General features: G+C 67.4%; 2 protein-coding genes across 8 annotated transcripts in view; one reads left to right on the top strand and one right to left on the bottom strand.

Moving 5' to 3' along the window:
* The window catches only part of SSBP4 (single stranded DNA binding protein 4), a 65,935-nt gene extending 56,484 nt beyond the window's left edge, over positions 1-9,451 (top strand). For both annotated transcript variants that reach the window (XM_073323668.2, XM_073323669.2), the window contains 13 exons: positions 645-728; positions 2,561-2,620; positions 2,916-2,985; positions 3,633-3,703; positions 3,996-4,063; positions 4,672-4,717; positions 4,863-4,898; positions 5,074-5,128; positions 5,319-5,389; positions 6,829-6,907; positions 7,460-7,488; positions 7,951-8,052; positions 8,367-9,451. In XM_073323668.2, the coding sequence (XP_073179769.1) occupies positions 645-728; positions 2,561-2,620; positions 2,916-2,985; positions 3,633-3,703; positions 3,996-4,063; positions 4,672-4,717; positions 4,863-4,898; positions 5,074-5,128; positions 5,319-5,389; positions 6,829-6,907; positions 7,460-7,488; positions 7,951-8,052; positions 8,367-8,396 (801 nt within the window). In that variant the 3' untranslated portion in view covers positions 8,397-9,451. The remainder of the gene's footprint in view (positions 1-644; positions 729-2,560; positions 2,621-2,915; positions 2,986-3,632; positions 3,704-3,995; positions 4,064-4,671; positions 4,718-4,862; positions 4,899-5,073; positions 5,129-5,318; positions 5,390-6,828; positions 6,908-7,459; positions 7,489-7,950; positions 8,053-8,366) is intronic.
* A 1,284-nt stretch (positions 9,452-10,735) lies between these two features.
* ISYNA1 (inositol-3-phosphate synthase 1) lies at positions 10,736-17,751 on the bottom strand. 6 transcript variants are annotated; one of them, XM_073323663.2, is made up of 11 exons: positions 17,168-17,359; positions 16,041-16,165; positions 15,321-15,482; positions 14,636-14,765; positions 14,147-14,340; positions 13,563-13,712; positions 12,936-13,151; positions 12,182-12,346; positions 11,926-12,039; positions 11,540-11,757; positions 10,736-11,211 (listed from the first exon to the last, which is right to left on the bottom strand). In XM_073323663.2, the coding sequence occupies exons 2-11, from the start codon at positions 16,152-16,154 to the stop codon at positions 11,013-11,015; spliced, it is 1,662 nt and encodes a 553-aa protein (XP_073179764.1). In that variant the 5' UTR covers positions 16,155-16,165; positions 17,168-17,359; the 3' UTR covers positions 10,736-11,012. The 6 variants fall into 6 exon arrangements, with proteins under 6 accessions (XP_073179764.1, XP_073179766.1, XP_073179762.2 ...); XM_073323661.2 differs by lacking the exon at positions 10,736-11,211 and adding an exon at positions 17,652-17,723 and having other exon boundaries at positions 11,218-11,757; positions 17,168-17,249; XM_073323665.2 differs by lacking the exon at positions 15,321-15,482 and having other exon boundaries at positions 17,168-17,355.
* Positions 17,752-18,937: the final 1,186 nt, after the last annotated feature.

Genomic DNA, 18,937 nt, shown 5'->3' with positions numbered 1-18,937 from the left:
CACCCACGGCCCCAGGAGTCACCTGGTGCTGCCAACATTCAGCTCTGCCAGCTGGAGCCTTTCTCCTGCCCCTCGTGCCAGGGGACGAGCGGCCCCCCCTTGCCCAGCCCCGCCCGGCGAGCCCCCATGTGTGGGGGAGTGCCAGGGGGCAGCGGGGGCAATGCAGGCTCGCTGGTGAGACGGGGTTTGCTGCCACCTGCAGGTGGACGTGGGGACCGGCATGAGGCCGGCCTCAGGCTGACGTGTGCCCGGGGCATCCCCTCACCTCTGGCCTGCTCGGCAGCACGGGGCATCGGCCACTGGAGACACCCACTCCCAGTGCCCAGGTCCCGGGCTGCCCCCCAAATGTTGCAGACTCCACCTCCCCCAGCATGTGTCCCCCACCCCGGGCGATGGCTGGGGCCCAGTCGGCCGTGGCTCAGCATGGGAGGGCAGTGGCCCCGTGACCTGGCCCAGGGCAGCAGCCAGGCAGAGGCGAGCGGGGAGCTCAGGTACATTGCGGGGGTGTCTCTGGTTGGCAGTCCCCAGGGAGAGGGACCCACCAGCAGGGCCTAGGAGCAGGCGAGGGGCCAAGGGCAGTGGGTGACGGGGGCTCGACCCAGCCCCTCCCTCCTGTAACCCCCTGTGGTTTGTTTCTCTTGAAGGGACCTCCGGGCTCTCAGCCATCACCACATGCACAGCCTCCGCCCCACAACCCCGCCGGCCCCATGCTGGGGCCCCACAGCCAGGTAAGGCCGTCTGGGGGGAGCTGACCCACCACCCCCTAACAGGCTGGGCCTGGGGAGGAAGCCTGCCGAACCCTGTGTGTGCATTCCCCGCACAAGCCATTCTGCCCCCCCTGCTTCCCCCCACATGCCACTCTGCCCCCTGCTTCCCGCACACTCACCCACTCTGCGTGGGGTCACTCACCTGAGTCTCTGTGGGCTCCTGCAGCCTGGAGGATTGCCTCAGACCCTTGGAGATCCCCAGGTGTACCCCAGCCCCCCCGATTGCACCCCGCTCCACACAGCCACCACGTCCTGATCAGCCGCACACAGCCCAGTGCCCGGCAGACTCCGATTTTCAGGCTCCCCCACCCCGTTCCCGAGCGCGGGCTCAGCATGGCCCGGGACGGACAGGCAGTGAGCTCCTCTTCCCACGTGCCCTGCCCCGGGCAGCTGCCTGGCCCAGCCCCCTCCTCCCGGTGGGAACTGCACAGTGGGTCAGAGCAGACCCCAGAGCATCTGCTTTGCCCTGGCACCCTCCGTTCACCAGCTGGGAGATAAGGGGCCTCCAGGGACCCTCAGCCCCCCAGGCCTCCCGCCAGCCCCTTCATACGCTGATACCTGCCCCAGCCAGGCCTGAGTGCAGGGAGCGAGGCTGGGGCCTGGGAGGGGGGGCGCAGCCGTGACAAAGAGCTGGGCCATGCAGCCCCCGGGCCCCACCAAAGCCAGCGCCGGCATCTGTGTGCCACACGAGGACCCTGGCCCCTCCATGAGCCGGGCGTCCGTCGCTGTGAGGAAGGGTCTGGGGGCGAGTGATGTGGGGAGACCCTTGCAGCTGGGAGGGACCAATGGGGTAAATTGGGGGCAGCAGGGCAGGGGCTTGCCTGGGCACCACTTGGGGAAGCCCAGTTCTCGCTCAGGGAACTGGAAGCCTCAGCCGTTAGGAGCCATCCACTCCTGTGCAGGGAGCAAGGCTGGGGCCTAGGAGGTGCTGGGACCCTCCAGCCCCCCTGGTCTCTGCTTCAAGGGGACTAAGGAGAATCCTGCCTGTGGGGGGGTGAAGGGACAGTCCCTGTGGGGCTGGCTGGCAGGGTGCATGGGACTCTGCGAGGCCATGGCAGCGCGGGCAGCTCCCAGCCCTAGCACGGCGGTTCTGCCCAGCACCCAAGAGGGCCTGTTGCTGGGAGACATCGCAGGGCAAAGCCGAGAGCGCAGCTGAACTGTCAAACCCCAGGCAGGCGGAAGCAGAGGGACCGGCTGCGATGGCAGCCCCGCTGGGCAGGAGGGCAGCAGCCGTAACACCAGCGTCAGGGCAAAACACCTTGTGCCCATTGTGTCAAATGCGGTGATGCCATGAACAGCAGCCCTACAACTAGCCTAGATGGCTCAGGGCGGGAGGCGCAGGCCGGGAAACCTGCCACTGGGGGGCTGGGTGACCTTGGGCAAGTCACTGCCTCACTTTCCCCATTGCCAAATGGGGACAATGCTAGTGATACGGGGCCCCACGGCAAAGCCCTAAGAGCCCCCTCGCAGGGGAGGAGCTGAGAGGTACAGTAGGACCCTACCTCTGCCCCGTCCCCTGCGGGCACCAAGCCTCTCACCCAGGGCCCTGGGATGAGGAATGCTGGGTGCACGCGGCCTGATGAGGCCTGGACGCCTGGGTTCCTGCCTTGCAGCCTCTAGCCGGGCCACACATCACTGCTTGTGGTTAGACCCCTCTGAGCAATGGGCAAGCTCCCAGCTCAGGCCTCTGCCCTGCAAGCCCAGCGCCAGCCACGGGGCCTCTGTGCTCATGCCCCGCCCTGGCTGGGCTCAGGGGATGTGCTCTCACCTGCCCCCCCTGCTCTCTCTTGCAGCCTTTCATGTCCCCTCGCTACCCCGGCGGCCCCCGGCCCTCGCTCCGCATGCCAAACCAGGTGAGGCCACCGGGCCCTGAGAGCTGGGGACGTCCCAGGGCGGGTTGCCCCAGGGCTAAGCCCCCTGCCCCATGTCTGGGACAGATCTCTGGCCAGTCTGTGGGTCAGGGAGTGCAGCCCTAGGTGTTGGGGGGGTGGGGGGGGTGTTGAGGCTCACTCAGTGCTCCTTCTCTGGAGGGGGGCTGTGTCATTTCCCGGGGGGGGGGGGGGTGCTCCTTCCCCAGGGGGAGCCCGGTCCATGCCCTTCCCTCCTGACGGCTGCAGCTCCAGGCTCATGGCCCTTCTGTTCCTGCAGCCGCCTGTGGGGGTCCCGGGGTCCCAGCCGCTGCTGCCCAACACCATGGACCCCAGCACAAGATCGCAGGGTGAGTCATGCCACCCGCGTGGCCCCCTCCTCACCGCAGGGCCGGTCTGCTCCCCCCCCCCAGCCAGGTCAGGCCTTGCCAGCCCCCAGCTCTGGGGCACCAGCAGCATGCAAGTGATGCAGCCGCCAGGGAGGAGACAAGGGTCCTGGCTGGGAGCAGCCCATCCCCCAAGGGGGGGACCCTTCACTGTGAAGGGCAGGAGCCCCCAGGACCAGAGGGGAAGCCCCTCACAGCACCCCGCACCCCCGTCTCTGTGGGGAAGGATGAGGCCTTGTGCTGGAAGAGCACCTTGGAATTACGACTCCTCACTGGGAGTCCTCCTCTCAGTGCTGGGGGCTCCATGGTGGGGGCCAGCGCCCCATGGGGACGTTGGGGGAGGGGAGCAGAGCTCTGGGAGTGGTGAGGGGGGGTCGGGGAGCTGTACCCCAGGAGTGGGGGGGTTAAGGGAGCTTGGGGAAGCAGAGCTCTGGGACTGGGGGGGGCTCCGGGAGCCACACCCCGGAAGTAGGGGGTTGAGGGAGGTCGGGGGAGCAGAGCTCTGGGAGTGGGAGGTTGGGGGCGGTTCAAGGAGACATGCCGCAGAAGTTGGGGTTCAGGGGAGCTGGTACTCTGCTGCCTTGTTCACCTTTCCCTCTCCCTTTACACAGGGCATCCGAACATGGGGGGCCCGATGCAGCGGATGAACCCCCCGCGAGGCATGGCGGGGATGGCGCCCCAGGTGAGTGTCTCCCCGGGGTGCCTTGTATCTGGCACCCCCGCTGGGTCCTGGCCCGGCCCTGCTGTGCAGCGCTGTGACCCTGGAGCGATGGGATGGGGGCAGCATGGGCACAGGTCTGGGAGCCAGGACCCCTGGGTTCTATTGTTGGCTCTGGGAGGGGAGTGGGTTGTTGGGGGGAGGGGCTGGAGCCAGGACGCCTGGGTTCTGTATGACTGGGCTATTGCAGCCCCTCAGAGGTTGGGCCCGTCTACCCCCGCCACACGCTCACCTCGCTCCTGCTCCTCTCTTGCAGAACTACGGCAGCGGGATGCGACCCCCGCCCAACTCGCTGGGCGGCCCTGCCATGCCCACCATGAACATGTAAGGCACCTCTCCTCCCCCTGTGCCCCAGCCACACCTCCCTGCCCCCCACGACCCACTGGGAGGGGCCCAGAGCCAGCCCAGCGCCTGCAGGATTGGCTGGGGACTCCTGGGCCACTGAGGGCCGTGCCCTGCGCCAGGTGCTGCAGACGGGGCTCCTGGCCATGGTCTGGGGCCTGCAGCCGCTCTCCTGGCAGTGGCAGCAGGCCCAGCACCCAGCACGTCCCCCCTAGCAGAGCCAGAGCGATTGGCAGGAGTCCAGGCTGTCCCAGTGCCATCAGACACCCTGGGCAGACACACAGATCTGGGGGCGGGTGGGCAGGTTTCGGGGGGAGGGAGAGTGGCTGGCTGGGCAGGGCTCGGGGAGTCCATGGCTGGTGGGGAAACTGAGAGGAAATCCCAGCCCCAGGGGCCCAGCCCTCCAGACCGTCCGTGAGGGCAGAGTGGGACTGTCCATGTCCCAGCTGCCCCGTGCCACCCTGTCCCACCCCCAGCGACCTCGGATCCCAGCACAGGGGCGCCCCCCCGCAGGGCAGAGTGCACGCAGTGGTGGGCGGGTGTGGAGGGCCCCTGGGGAAGCGCCAACCTCACGCCTGTTTGTATTTCAGGGGCCCAGGAGGGCGAGCGCCGTGGCCAAACCCCAACACCAACTCCGTGAGTCCTGTGCATGAGGGGGGCGATGGGGGCCGGGCACGACGCACGGGGGGGGGCGATGCGGGCCGGGCACGACGCACGGGGGGGGTGGCACGTGGCAAGGGACGCTCTCAGTGCTGACTCGGCCCCTCTTGTGTCCCCACAGATCGCGTACTCCTCGTCGTCACCAGGGAGCTACGTGGTGAGTTCCGCAGCCCCCCGGGGGCGGTGGGAGGTGCTGAGCCTGCACCTTGGGGGCATATTGCGCTGGCCGGGCGCCGGGTGGGTTGGGGGGATTCTCCCCAGGGCACGGGGCTGGCACTCTGCGAAGGGCTGAGGCGCTAACAGCTCCTGTGCCTTTTGCTCTTCTCCCGCAGGGCCCTCCCGGAGGCGGCGGCCCCCCAGGAACCCCCATCATGCCCAGCCCAGGAGGTGAGCTGCGGGAGTGACATTGCCCAGCCCGGAGGGGAAAAGCAGCTGACACATCTGTGCCTCTCTCTGGGGGGCAGGGGGGGGCTGCAGGGCCAGTGAACCCCAGTGAGCTCGTGCACGGCTGCACAGTGCCCGCCCCCTCTCGTGGTCTGTGGGGCTGGCAGCACTGACCCCACTCTGCTCCCCACAGACTCCACGAACTCCAGTGAGAACATGTACACCATGATGAACCCCATCGGGCCCGCTGGGAACCGGCCGAACGTGAGTGCCCCCCCCCCACGGAGAGCCCTGGGCAGCCCGGGCCCTGCCCCACCCCACAGCCAAGGGGTGCTGATGGGGAGCTGGCCACAGGCACAGAGAGCTGCTCTGCCGGTGCCCCTCAGCCCCGACCCCCCTGCCAGCCCAGCCCCTTCCCACAACTCTGCTGGTGCCCCTCAGCCCCAACCCTGGGCTCCCCTTCCCACAACTCTGCCGGTGTCCCTCAGCCCCGACCCCCTGCCAGCCCAGCCCCTTCCCACAACTCTGCCGGTGCCCCTCAGCCCCAACCCTGGGCTCCCCCTTCCCACAACTCTGCCAGTGCCCCTCAGCCTCAACCCCCTGCCCGCAACTCTGCTGATGCCCCACAGCCCCGACCCCCCTGCCAGCCCAGCCCCTTCCCACAACTCTGCTGGTGCCCCTCAGCCCCAACCCTGGGCTCCCCCTTCCCACAACTCTGCCGGTGTCCCTCAGCCCCGACCCCCTGCCAGCCCAGCCCCTTCCCACAACTCTGCCGGTGCCCCTCAGCCCCAACCCTGGGCTCCCCCTTCCCACAACTCTGCCAGTGCCCCTCAGCCTCAACCCCCTGCCCGCAACTCTGCTGATGCCCCACAGCCCCGACCCCCCTGCCAGCCCAGCCCCTTCCCACAACTCTGCTGGTGCCCCTCAGCCCCAACCCTGGGCTCCCCCTTCCCACAACTCTGCCAGTGTCCCTTAGGCCCGACCCCCTGCCAGCCCAGCCCCTTCCCACAACTCTGCCGGTGCCCCTCAGCCCCAACCCCCTGCCCGCAACTCTGCTGATGCCCCACAGCCCCGACCCCCCTGCCAGCCCAGCCCCTTCCCACAACTCTGCCGGTGCCCCTCAGCCCCAACCCCCTGCCCGCAACTCTGCTGATGCCCCACAGCCCCGACCCCCCTGCCAGCCCAGCCCCTTCCCACAACTCTGCCGGTGCCCCTCAGCCCCAACCCTGGGCTCCCCCTTCCCACAACTCTGCCGGTGTCCCTCAGCCCCGACCCCCTGCCAGCCCAGCCCCTTCCCACAACTCTGCCAGTGCCCCTCAGCCCCGACCCCTACCAGCCCAGCCCAGCCCTGGGCTTCCCCTTCCCTCACCTCTGCCGAGGCCCCGCTCTCCGTCCCTGCTGCCCTTGGGCGTGCGGGGTGTTGTGTGGGAGCAAGCGGGGACAGAGCAGGCTCTGCTGGGCGGTTGGTGGCCATTGGCATGGCTGGCTGTCTGCACTGCGACGGGCCGGGGTCTGCAGTGCCAGAGGCCTCCGTGCAGCGCTGGGGTGCCCCATGGGGTACTGGGGGCAGAGCAATGCTGGGAGTGTCCCTGAGGCCCTGCACCCATTTCCCCTCCACTCCCATCAGCTCGTGCATAGAGCCGCAGCCCCACTATGCCCGGGCAGCCCATGCCCAGCACTGATGCACTCCCTTTCCCTTGCAGTTCCCGATGGGGCCTGGCCCCGATGGGCCCATGGGAGGCATGAGCGCCATGGAGCCCCATCATATGAACGGATCCTTAGGTGGGTAGCCCCAGCCTCTCGCCCGCTGGGGCGTGTTTCACCCACACGTGTGGAGGGACATCCGGATGCCCGAGGACCACCCCAGCCTGGATTCTGGGCCTAGCTCTGCCCTGATTGTGACCATGGGCAGGTCCTTTCCTCTCCCTTGGCGCTACCCCTGGCGTGCCAGGACGGGGCTGTCCAGGCCGGGAGCCCTGCGGTTCTGGCCCATGTGTTCAGACCTGCCCCAGCCTCCCCAGGGGACTCAGCCCCTAGCGCTGCCAGCCGAAGGCAGCCTATGGGCCAGTACACACCCGGGAGGCCGCCAGTGCCTCCCCGCACAGCACATTAGCATCACCTCCCCCGATGGCGCAGGGGGAAACTGAGGCAGAGAGGCCACAAGTGCCTTACCTATGTTGGGAGCGAGGGCAGGAGCCCTGCCGCTGAGTAGGGCTGACACATTGCAGCACGGCCTGGGCTCCCTGGGAGGTGGGTCCGTGTCTAGTGCATGGGGGGACAGGGCCCCTTTACCTGGTATGGGGCAGTGCTAACAGGACCTGCTTGTCCTTCCAGGCTCTGGCGACATGGACGGGCTGCCAAAGGTGAGAGCACAGCACCCCTGTTCTATCTGCTCCCTATGTGGGGGGTGTTCCCCTGGGCACCCCCTGCCCCCTCCCAGGGTGGACTGCCTGTGCCTCTCCCTTCAAAGGGCCAGGGTATTGCCAGCTGCTGGGGGTGCAGCCCTGCCTTCTCCTCTGGGCACAGTGGGGGTGACTGCACACAGCCCCACCCCCAGCACTGAGGGCAGCAGGCTGCCAGGCCCCCGCCCCAGGGGCCCCTGGAAAGGCGGGTCCCGGCCAGGGCTGGGCTACAGCAATGCCAGGCCCCCACCCCAGGGGCCCCTGGAAAGGCGGGTCCCGGCCAGGGCTGGGCTACAGCAATGCCAGGTCCCCTTCCCAGGAGGCGGATGCCAGCAGCGCTGCTGGAAGCTGGCGGCCTTTCACCCCTGGGGCCGGGGGAGCAGCAGGCCCCCCTCTAACCTGGGCTTTTCTGTGCCCCTGCAGAGCTCGCCGAGTAACATGGCAGGGCTGAGCAACCCGCCCGGGACTCCGCGGGACGACGGCGAGATGGGCGGCACCTTCTTAAACCCCTTCCAAAGCGACAGTGTAAGGGACTGGGCAGGCCCGCCGGGCAGGCGGAGAGGGCGGGGCGGGCGGGGCTCCCGGGGCGGGCGGGGCAGCTGCAAGGCATCGGCCACCCCCTGGAAGAACAAGCCTGGCACGGTCGGACCTGTGGCGGGGGCCCTGCGCTGGAGGAGCCTCCCCGAGGTGTGAGCTGCCCCGCCAGAGGAACGGGGTCAGCTGAGCCCCCAGCTCTGAGGCCAGCGGGCTCCCTCGGCCCTGCCCCCCCCAAGCGCGTGGGGCTGGCCCCGGCGGCCTCCCCCCGCCTGCTAACGCTCTGGTGTCTCCCGTCTCTCTAGTACTCGCCCAGCATGACAATGAGCGTGTGATCGGCTCGGACGTCCCGGCGCAGAGAGCCAGACGCCCCTGCGGTTCTAAACTATTTAAAACACACCCGCAGGAACTGGCCGCCTGCCCTCCTGCCAGCACCCCCCATTTCCCCCTCCACCTGGGGCACAGGCCCACCCTGCCTCCATTGGCACACAGCCCCCCCTCCCCCTGGCACGGCCCTCCCACTGCGCCAGGCAGAGGAGCGAGCTGCCAGAACTGGGGCCCTGTTGGACTGGTGCTGTGGGGTACACTGTGGGGGGGGGGCTGCTTGTGCCAGGCAAGATGCTGTTCTCGGGCACGTGGGGGGCTGGGCTTGGAGGTTGGAACGTGCTGACTGTACGGGGGGGCAGGAGGGGGTAGGCCAGAGCTGTGGCTGCACTAGGCCAGAGCAGTGCTGGGGGCTTCCCAGCATGGTGGAGCGGGGAGGGGGGCCATGCGGGGGTCCAGCCACAGGCAGCCTCCTTCCCAGCCGGGCAGCAGAAATGGGGCAGAGTGAGGTTGGGGACGAGTCCCCACCGGGGTGCCAGGGGACAAGTCCAGCTGGGTTTGCTGCGCCACCCCCACCCAGCAACAGCGCCATGCTGCTTGCTGTGGCCCTCGGGGGTTACCGGCCACGGCTGGCAGCCCGGCCCCCAGCTCTGCCCAGCCCCACACAGCAGGGTGGGGGGAGGGGGGGTATTTATTTAAGGGTTTGTTTTGCTGTACAGGGTTTAATTTATCATGGGCTTCCCCCTCACCCCCACCCCCTCCAGGGGGCCCAGCTGCACCAGAGCCTGCTGTGGAGCCATGGGGCAAACCCTGGAGGTCGAAGCAGCTGGGGGGCCTTGAGCACCCCACCCCACCCAGCAATCTGCCCCCCTGGGCCATCAGCAGGAGCTCTGGGCTACCCCCTCAGCGGAGTTATGCCACTTCTGTCATCTGCTCATTGGCAAATACCCTAGGGCAGGGGGACCCCGCCCCTCTACCCCTCCCTTCTTGCCCCTGCTGCCCTAATGGCCATGCCCGCAGCCCCTGCAAGCCACAGCACCTCAGCCTAAGCCCCCCCGCAGAGCCCTCCCCCTCCCTGGCTGCCAGCTAAGCAAAGCTGCCTCAGCCCCCTCGTACTGCCCAGTAACCCACCCCTCCCTTCCTGTGAGCACCCCTAGGGCAGCGGGGAGCACCCTCCCCCCGCGGGATGATTGCTCTTAGCTCACCCTGGAGTCCAGCTGCCCCCCTGGCCCTTCCACAGCAGGAAACCCCCTATGGAGATTCTAGGGAATAGGGCCCCCCCCCAGCCCCAGCAGTTTGCTCAGCCACTGTGATTCCCCCACCACTACCCCCCCCAGGCCCCCACTGACAGACTGGGCTCGGCCCCTGCCCTGCAGCAAAGGGAGGCAAGTGTACATAGGCCCCTGCAGCAGCCCCCTTTGCCCCGGGCGTCCACCCCAGCCGCCATCAGGACCACTTTTAAACTTTCATATGAAGGATTTTTCCCCTTTTATAAACATGAAGGACCTCAGCAGCCCGGCGGTGCTTCCTCCCGCTCTCAGCCCGAAGCCGCTTTGTACAGCCCCACCCCGCCCCCGCCCCGGCCCGGGCAAGGGGGCCTTCGCTGGGTTTTCTGTTGCTGTTGGGGGTGAGCCTCCGCCTGCCTCACTGGTGTGCTGTGCCCACCGCCAGCTGGGAGGGGACGCAGCCAGCTGGCACATTACGGCCGCCGGGCAGCGCCTCCCCTGCTAGGTTAGTGCGTCTGTGTAGGGATTTCGTCTGTTCTTTCTACTCTGAAGGCTTTAGACTGAAAGTTGCTTATCAAAAACAAAAACAAAAAAAAACCCAAAAAAACAAAAAAACAAAAAAAAAAACCACCCAAAAAACCTGCATCAATAAATGTAATTTGATTTTTTTTTCATAGCTCTGCCTCCTTTGTCTCCCCCTTTGCCCGACCGGGACCCCTTCCACGGCACCCCCCTCCCAAGGGAATGATGCTCCACTGTGCATTCAGCCTGGCGCCCCGACAAGCGTCCTCCTGCCAGAGCCACGAATCCTGCTGCCCTTTGCCTGCCCAGCACTCACTGAGCCAGGACCCCCCTTTCACTGGGCCCCCACAACAGGAATGGTGCTAGGGGCAGAGACTTGGGACAGCTGGGGGAACCCAGGCAAAGACCCACACCAGCTGCAGCTGGGAAAGCCCCAGGGCCCACATTCCAGGGCAGGGCTTGTGGGGCACACCCCAGGGGGACCCCTTTCACAGGGACACTGCTGGTTCCAGGCACACCCTTCCCAGGGAGGGCCACAGGATGCCAGGCAGGTGCAGAGCATGGCGGGGGGGGGGCACGCAGAGGGACCAGCAGAGATATAGTGACTTGCATGCTCCCACTTTATTCCAGAAAAACATTCACAGCTTCCAGTTACTGTCAGTGGAGCCTGGGTGGTGGGGGGGGTGGACGGGGCTCCTCATGCCCCCAAATTAATTCAAACTAAGAATCGCCCTACAAAATACAGCCCCCCCGATGGGCCATGGGGGAAGCACTGCTCCTGTCCCCCTTCAGGCTGACCACAGCCCCTCTCGAGCTGTGGCAGTTCTCAGCCCATACTCCCCTGGGAGCTGGGGGTCGTCGTGGCCATGGGGCAGGGCTCTAGTTGTCAACGTGCAGCTGGGCTGGCGAGGTGCCGTGCCCATTACTGGCTGGACACAGGTAGCCATTCACCGGGGCAGCTGCCCTCTTGTGGGAGACGGGGCACTCGGCCAGACGCGCTCGCTTCAGACTCGGACATGGCCGCTGCATCTTGTGCTCCAGCAGCATGTGGTTCTGGGGGGGCAGCCCCACACAGGCCCTGGGGGCAGGATGAGAGAGAGCAGCATGTCAGGGGGGAGGGTGGCAGAAGCCTTCACGGCCAACCAGACGGCCCATGGGCTGGGCACCACCAGGTCTCTGAGGGGACCTCAGCACCAGGTCCCACGGGGGCTAATGCAACTTGCCCCATCCCCACCATGCTCAGCCGAGGACCCGGGCTGCTCCTGGAGGGCCCTGGGGTTGGCAAAGGGACCTGGCACTGGAAGTGTGGAGGAGAGAGCGGGGAACCAGCCCTGGGGGAGCGGCAGTCAGCGCTGAGCTGGAGGAGAGGACGGGGGCAGAGGGTTGGAGGGCAGAGCCAGGGGTACCTCAGGATGTTCTCAATGCAGCTCCTCTGCCGGAAGAGGGCGTTGACGACGGGGGAGCCCTCAGGCACCAGGGGTGCCTTGCACAGGAAGCCCAGGATGGATAGGACGCTGTGGAAACCCTGGAAGTCTGGGTCGCTCTCTGTGCAGAAGCTGATGCGTTGGCAAAGCTCGGTCAGGATGGCCAGGTCTAGGATGATGGGGCTGGCCAGCAGGGAGTCCTGGGGGTGGGGCAGAGTCAGTAGGGGGGCCAGGGCCAAGCTCCCCCTCCCCAAGGGAGATGCCACCCAGGGCCAGTGCTCTCCCCAGCCACCGCTTCTCCCTGTGGCACCATCGGGGGGGGGGGGGGAATTGGCCCCGGGCCCAGGGGCAGGAATTCCCGGCCCTACCTCGCAGGTGTTGTGTATGGCGATGGTGTTGGTGCCACCCATCATGATCTCCGAGGTGTACTCGTCCAGCGCCCGCTTGCTGTCGCCCACGTAGGGCACGTACTTAATCACCACCTGCAACCGAGAGCCATCTCAGTGCGGGCCCCAGAGCCACCGCCGGGCAGGGGTTTAGGGCAGCTTCTGCCCCCCACAACAGAGCCGGGTAGAACTCTAGGGGGGCTCCCTCCCCCGATACTGCCCCTCCCCCAGCACTCACACAGTGATCGGGCTTCTCCTGGGGCCCATAGAGCAGGGGGTTCGACTGCACCATGTCGTCCACCACGTTGCTCTTGGAGGCCTCCTTGGAGCGGAACTGCTGCGGGGCCGACAGGTTCTTCCCGTCGTTGTTACCCAGGTGGTTGTAGCTGACGATGGACACGGTCTGGGGCGGAGAGTTGGGGGGGAGGGGATGGGTCACAGCAGCCTGAGGCCTCCCTCCCCCCCGCCCCACACACACACAGACCACAGCCGCAGCTGGGGGAGCCCTGGTCTCCCTGCGCACCTCCAAACCCACCCGCCATGGGACAGGTTTGTCTGGATTCCAAGGGGAGGGGCCAAACTGAAGCACCTCTGGCCCCACCCCCGGGATGCTCCAACCCCACTGGGCCTCCAGAGCCCTTGGGGGTTATGCAAGTGTCATCGTTCAGATGCGCCTCAGTCCCGACCCACAGCCCCCCCATCCCCAACACACCTTAATCCCAACCCGCAGCCCCTCCACCCTTGCGGTGCCAGGCCTCTGGCCCCCAAGGAGCTGGCCTGCACCCCGCTGCAGGAGGGGGTTACAATCCCTCCCACCCCACCCAAGGGCCCTGCTGAGGCCAGATTCCCTCTCCCTGCTGACTGTGCCAGGACTCGGCCCTGGGCTCCAGGAAGGGAAACCCGCCCAGACCCCCCCCAGCAGCCGCTGACCTGGCCCAGCGGCATCACCAGCCCGGCATGCCCCACGGTGGGCGCCCCCAGCACCCGCTCACCTTGAGGCCGGCGCTGACCAGGAAATCCACCAGCACCGACTTGAGCTTGGTCTGGCCGGACTTGAAGTCGTCTCCGCAGATGAAGACACGGCGCTGCAGGGCGAGCTCCACAGCGCCTGGCACAAAGGTGTTCTGGGGGGAGCCGTTGATGTAGGCGCAGCCCTCCAGGATGCTGGCCACGGCAAAGAGCGTGGAGGGAGACACCTCGAGGCCTCGCTGCGTAGATGGGGAGAGCTCAGTGCAGCCCCAGGGGTGGATGGAGCCCCTGGGAAACCCCACCCCAGCACACGGGCAGGGCCCCCCCACAACCCCCAGCCAGCGGGAGCACCAGGCCCTCGGAGAGAATATATCACAGGGCACCCCTCCCCTGCACCAGGACACCAGTCAACCCCACCCCCCCACGCAGTGGGGCTGCTGCCCCCAAACCCAGCTCCTCCAGTCCCATCCCCCCCAGCTCTAGCACGGGGCTTCAGTGGGTCCCCCCACCCCCAGCAGGAGCCAGAACCAGCCCCCCAGGCTGGTTGCGTCCAGAGCATCAGAGAGACGAGAGGAACAGCCGGTGCAGTGTGCCCATCCCCCAGCAGGCGGGGGGGGGGGAGGCCCTGCACGCCTCCCACAGGCTCTCACCTCGATGGCCTGCAGCAGGTTGGCAGCTGTGTCGTTGACCCCCGGCAGCACATCGCAGAAGCGCTCAGTGTTAGCCGTCCACAGGACCACGACCTTGTCCACTCCGCTGGTGACCTTGAACTCCTGGATGTCCCTGCGGATCTGCACCACCTGTGCGAGGAGACTCGTCAGCACCCGGCAGCACGCGCCACATACAGGGGACCCACGGGGAAGCTGCGATTTGAGGTTGTCCGTCCTGCCCAGCGTGGGTCAGCTCCGGTGGGCAGCAGGGACGGTGCTTGGGCTTAGGTGCCAGGACTGTGCCCCCAGCACCCTCCTGCAGGGCCCAGGGCCCAGTCTCCCCACCGCTGGCATGCGGCCCAGGGCTGCCCTTGGGAGCAGCGATGTCCCGGGTCATGCAGGCAGAGGCCGCTCCAAAATCCCAGCCCAGCTCCCCGAGCCCGGGCTGCAGGGTCAGAGCCGGCGCAGGAGCCCCAGGGAGCCTGCTGCATTGGGGCCACCCGCTCCCCCACTGCGGCCACGGGACCCTGGGGCTCGGCCCTGCAGCAATGGGAACATAGTGGCTGGGGATCCCCCCCACACACCTGCTCAGCCTTCGTCCCATGGAGGACATTGTCGGCTCGCTCCTCCTGATTGGCTGCAATGAATCCTGGGATGTAGATGGAGGGGCGGGGCTTCATCTTCACCATGTGGGGCCAGAGCTGCTCCTGCAGCTGCCAGTCGAGGACCTTGGCCCGTCTCATGGCCTCAGCCAAGTTCAGGGAGGAGATGTCCCAGCCTGAGACGCAGGAGGAGATGCCAGTCAGAGCTCTGGGCCCCCGCCCACACAGCCCCCTCCCCCCAGACCCCTATACACACAGCCCCCCCCCCGGACCATCCCACCCCCCAGCCACACAGCCCCCCCCCAGGGCCACCTTCACACTCATACAGCCTCCCCTCCTGCCATCACAGCCCCCGCTCAGGCCAGCCCCTGCCCACAGAGCCCCCGCCCCCTTGGACTATCCCACCCCACCCACACAGCCCCCCTCCCCTGCCCAGCCCCCGCTAACAGCCCCCAGGCCATTCACACTCACCATCAAAGATGAGGTCGTTAGGGTGCACCATGGGCAGCAGGTCCCGGAAGGGCACATAGACGTCGCCCGTGGGGCCGGTTCCCAGGCAGATGGTGGACGCTTGCAGCAAGGAGCCATAGTAGTTGGCGTGCTGGGAGGAGGGAGAGCATCAAGGGCACACTGAGCCCCAGGGGCGCCCAGGCAGAGGAGCTCCCCCACCCCCGGGACCTTCCAGGAGGGCACAGAACATGGGAGCGGGGGTGGGGGAGTCCCCAAGGTCTGAGTGCACAGCCCCCGGCACGGCCCGTGCAGCTCGGCTCCCAGCCGGACCACGCCGCGTGGCTTGGGACAGCCCCCCCGTGCAGGGTCCGAGCGCCACGTTCCCGTCACCACAGGCCCCGCGAGCACTTCCCAGGCCATGGCCAGGACACACGCAGCCCGACTCCGCACCCCACAGGCCGGGAGAATCAGGCGCCAGCCTGGAGTCCTGGGGCCTCACAACCAGGCGGGGCAGGGCTTTGGCTCTTCCACCCACTCGCCTGGGCCCAGGCTCCATCTCGTGGGCAACCGGCTGGGGCCGCATCTGGGTGTTCGAGATGAGCCAGCTGGTCACAGGCCCTGCAGCCTGCGGGGGCTGGGCAGAGAGCACCGGCGCCCTGGCAAATGCCGCCAGACGCCGGGGGAGGGGGGCGCGAGACTCACTCACCTTCCGTCCGGTCTTGGTCATCCAGGAGAGGCCCAACCTGTTGGCCAGCACGGCCGCCGTCACCGTGGTGCCATTGTTACCACCCCAGCCCACCAGCATCACCCCCAGGCGGGGGACCTGCCTCTCCGTGCGGAAGGTGAACTCGGTCAAGTGCGGCTTCACCTGGGAGCCCCGGAGACAGGCGGTGAGAACCGGGGCGCAGCCTTCGCACACAGCCCAAGGGGAGGAGGGGGCGGGGGAGCGGGACGAGACGCACGTGGGGCACCGCAGGGCTCTGCATGGGGACGGGACAGCAGCACCCAACCGATGCACCAGGGCAGCTTGCCCAGCCCACCCTAAGGCTGGGCCCCTCTGCAGTGGGGCAGCTGCTCCCTCAGAGCCCAGGGAGACCAGGGCACTTAGAGCCCCGGCCCCACGGCCCAGACACCCCCAGGCTGCTGCGGGCACAGTGGGGAAGCAGACCGAGTGCAGCAGGGCTACAGGCAGAATGTGTCCCCAAGTGCCCCCTTGGCTCCATCGCTCCCCTCGCCTGGGCGGAGGAACCCGCCTCATGGCTGCAGATGCCGTGTTGCGGCTCACGCTCAGCCGGAGTCCAGCCCAGGCCAAGCAGGGCTCTGGGCCACTCCCACCAATGGGGCAGGTGCATCGAGAAAAACAAATGCAGTTCCCCTTCCAGTGGGCACAGGGCCACGGTACGCTGGACCCACCCACAGCAGGTACCTTGGTGACGCCGTCCTCCCTGCTCACATGCACGGTGCTGTACATGTACTTGGCCTCAATGTAGTCCTTGCTGTAGGTCACATCGGGGCTCTCAACGAGGAAAGTCTCTGCCATGGTTGCTGGAGCTGAGACGTGGAGGAAGGAGGCTATTACAGACCCACCAGGCCTCACGCCCAGGCACCAGCAGGAACAAGGGTGCAAATCATTCACCACCCGCTGCCCCTGCGACCGGGATACTCCCAGCTGTCCCCTGGGCCAGCGTCCCCCCACCCCAGACTGGCTCTTCCTCTCCCAGAGCCCTTTTCTGAGATGGGGCATAATCCCCACTGTAATAGACAGGGAAACTGAGGCACATAGCTGTGAAGAGGCTTGCCCCCCTACCACCACCGGGATGGTCGAGATAGAACTGAGGCATCCTAGCTTCCAGTGTGCCGTGCCGCAGCCCCCTCGTGCCAGCAGGGCAGGAGTCGCCGCCGGTGCCCCAGACGCTCCACAAAGAGGTGCCCAGAAGTGGCGGGGTTTCTGTGAGCCTGCGGGATGTGGGGCGGGGCAGCTGGGGCCGGGCCAGGCTCATTCAGCGCGGGGACACGCCAGACAGCAACAAAACAGGCCGGGAAGTCTGGCTTCTTCCAACAGGCGCTGTGGGCTCACAAGGGCAGGGAGGCATCGGGCTGTTTTGCTGGTGCCCAGTGGAGCGAGGGGGGGCACGGGCAGCTCCCCCAGCCCCCGGCCCAGGCCCCCAGCGGAGCTACACCAGCCAAAATAACCCAGGGACAGGAGCGCAAGCCCAGTGCAGCCTGGGTGCAGCCCATTTCCACCCCCCCCCCCATCGAGGCATCTTCTCCTTCCCACCACGCCCCCCTCCAGCCCAGCCCAGCCCCCCGCCCTCCAGCCCAGCCTACCAAGACCCCCTTCTCCACGCACCGCCCCCCACCCGGGCAGTTAGTGCCATTACCTACAGCACACCATAGGCAGAGCAGGCCGGGGGCTTGGGGGGACCTGGCGGGGGGGGCAGTTCTTAAGGGAGCCCCTTCCCTGCTCTCCGGGGCCTCCCCCAGCTGCTCTGACAAGGGCCGGCGGGGGCACGACGCCCCGAGATCTCCGTTGCCCCGCGGTCGCAGACTCACCACTGGACCGCGGCGGTCTCGCCTCGTGCCTCAGTTTCCCCCATTTGAATCACGGGAAGCACGATCGGGCCGCGATGCTAATCTGTGCCCACGGAGAGAGCTCGGTTATGGGGCTCTACCGCGGGTCCCTGCCCCCACAGCCAGCCCTGCCATGGGGCAGCAGCTCAACGGGGCGGGGCGGGGCGGGTCCGGAGCGGGAGGCTCCGCCCCACCTCGAACAGGGGCCCAGCCCGCGCAGACCCCAGCTCCCCGGTGCCCCCCAAACCCGCGGGGCTGAGCGCCCCCAGCGCACGGCCGGGGCGGGGGGGAGGTCCCGGCTCCCCGGGAGCGTCAGGGGCTGGCGAGGGGGTGCAGCCCGCGGGAAATACACGCCCCCCCCCCAGAAACCGCCATGGAAACCGGACCCGCCCCGAGCTGGGGGCTCCCCCCAGTCCCGAGCGCTCCCAGCCGCGGGCACCGGGACCCGCCGGCAGCCCGGGCTCACCTGGCCTGGCTCGGCTCGGCTCGGCTCGGCTCGGTTCTGCTGCGAACCCCTGGGGCACGCGGCGGCTTAATCGGCTCCCAGGGCCCGCCCCCCTCCCCGCGGCTCCGCCCCCCGCCGTAAATTTCCATCAGCTGCGGATTCCCCCACTCGCCTGGACCGGACACGTGCCCGCGGGCCCCCCCCGCCCCCGGGGGGTGTGAGCCTGGCACCCCCCAGGTAGCATCAGTGCCCAGGAGCCCCTGCTCCCAGCACCCCCTGGGACCCACTGTCCTGCTGCTCCTTCCCCTGGAGGGAGTCACTGTTTGGAGAGGGCGATCACCCCCCACAGCTGGCCCTGTGCCCATTCCCCGAACCAGCCACCAGCCCAGCCCTGCGGCCCAGTCCCCCAGCCAGCCGCTGGCCCAGCCCTGCACCTCATTCCCTGCAGCCCAGGCCCCACGCCAGCCGGCGGCCCATTCCCTGCGCCAGCCAGCGGCCCAGGCCTGGGCTCCACGCTGCCCCCTCCTCAAGGGGAGAGGGCCCCTGGCCCTTCCTTTTTTGACTATTTTCATGAATTGAAACCGCAGAGCGAGGCCCCCTGGGAACAGGCCGGGCAGCACTCACTCCACGGAGCAACTAACCCCCAGCCACTCTGGAAAGCTGAGGAGATGCCAGATCCCTCCTCCACTCCCAGACCCCACCCGCTGGGGGGCAGAAACACCCCGCCCCACACACACACTTCAGGAAAGGCAAGGGAGACACATCCCAAAAGGGGCTGAGGACCTCCCCCAGAGCTTGGCGGGAGTGGGCAGAAGCTGAGAGCATTTGCTGAGTGTGTGTGGGTTTTGTGGTCAGGTGCAGGCTGGCTGCTCTTGGTGCTTGATCCTGGTGAGATATGGGACTTTGCACATTCTTTGTAAATAAGCAAAACTGCCTCAAAGAAATACCTGTCACCCCTTTCTACCCTCACCTGGAACAGCAGCAGGCCCCAGACTCTGCCTAGCACCGGTCTCCCTGGCATGGGATGCTTTGCCCTTCTCAAGCCCAGGCCCTGTTAACAGCTCAGAGGCTCTGGGCCCCCTTCCCCTCCTCTAGCTCCCACGGCAGCCCCCTGGTCAGAAGGCCATGCTGAAGCAGAGGAAGGCCAAGGCATTTGCAATCACACAGCATGTCTGAAATGAACAGAACCCAGGCTTTCTGAAGCTGGGAACAGAGGCAGCCGTGCTGATGGACTGTCCACACAGCCATGGACCCATCGGTGTGTGATCTACACTTCACAGCAGTGGTTCCTGAGGCCATGGGCAGCT

The sequence above is a fragment of the Lepidochelys kempii genome, chromosome 25 (genome assembly GCF_965140285.1).
Source record: "Lepidochelys kempii isolate rLepKem1 chromosome 25, rLepKem1.hap1, whole genome shotgun sequence".
Taxonomy (NCBI): domain Eukaryota; kingdom Metazoa; phylum Chordata; order Testudines; family Cheloniidae; genus Lepidochelys; species Lepidochelys kempii.
This window is presented reverse-complemented; position numbering and strand designations above follow the sequence as displayed.

What these genes read in the sequence shown, in the direction of transcription:
- ISYNA1 (XM_073323662.2), bottom strand. Translation starts at nt 16,154, where the DNA reads ATGGCAGAGACTTTCCTCGTTGAGAGCCCCGATGTGACCTACAGCAAG. An exon ending in TGACCAAGACCGGACGGAAG is followed by an intron (nt 14,766 to 15,320) that starts GTGAGTGAGTCT and finishes CCCTCCTCCCAG; the next exon opens with CACGCCAACTACTATGGCTC. An exon ending in TAACGACCTCATCTTTGATG is followed by an intron (nt 14,341 to 14,635) that starts GTGAGTGTGAAT and finishes CCTGCGTCTCAG; the next exon opens with GCTGGGACATCTCCTCCCTG.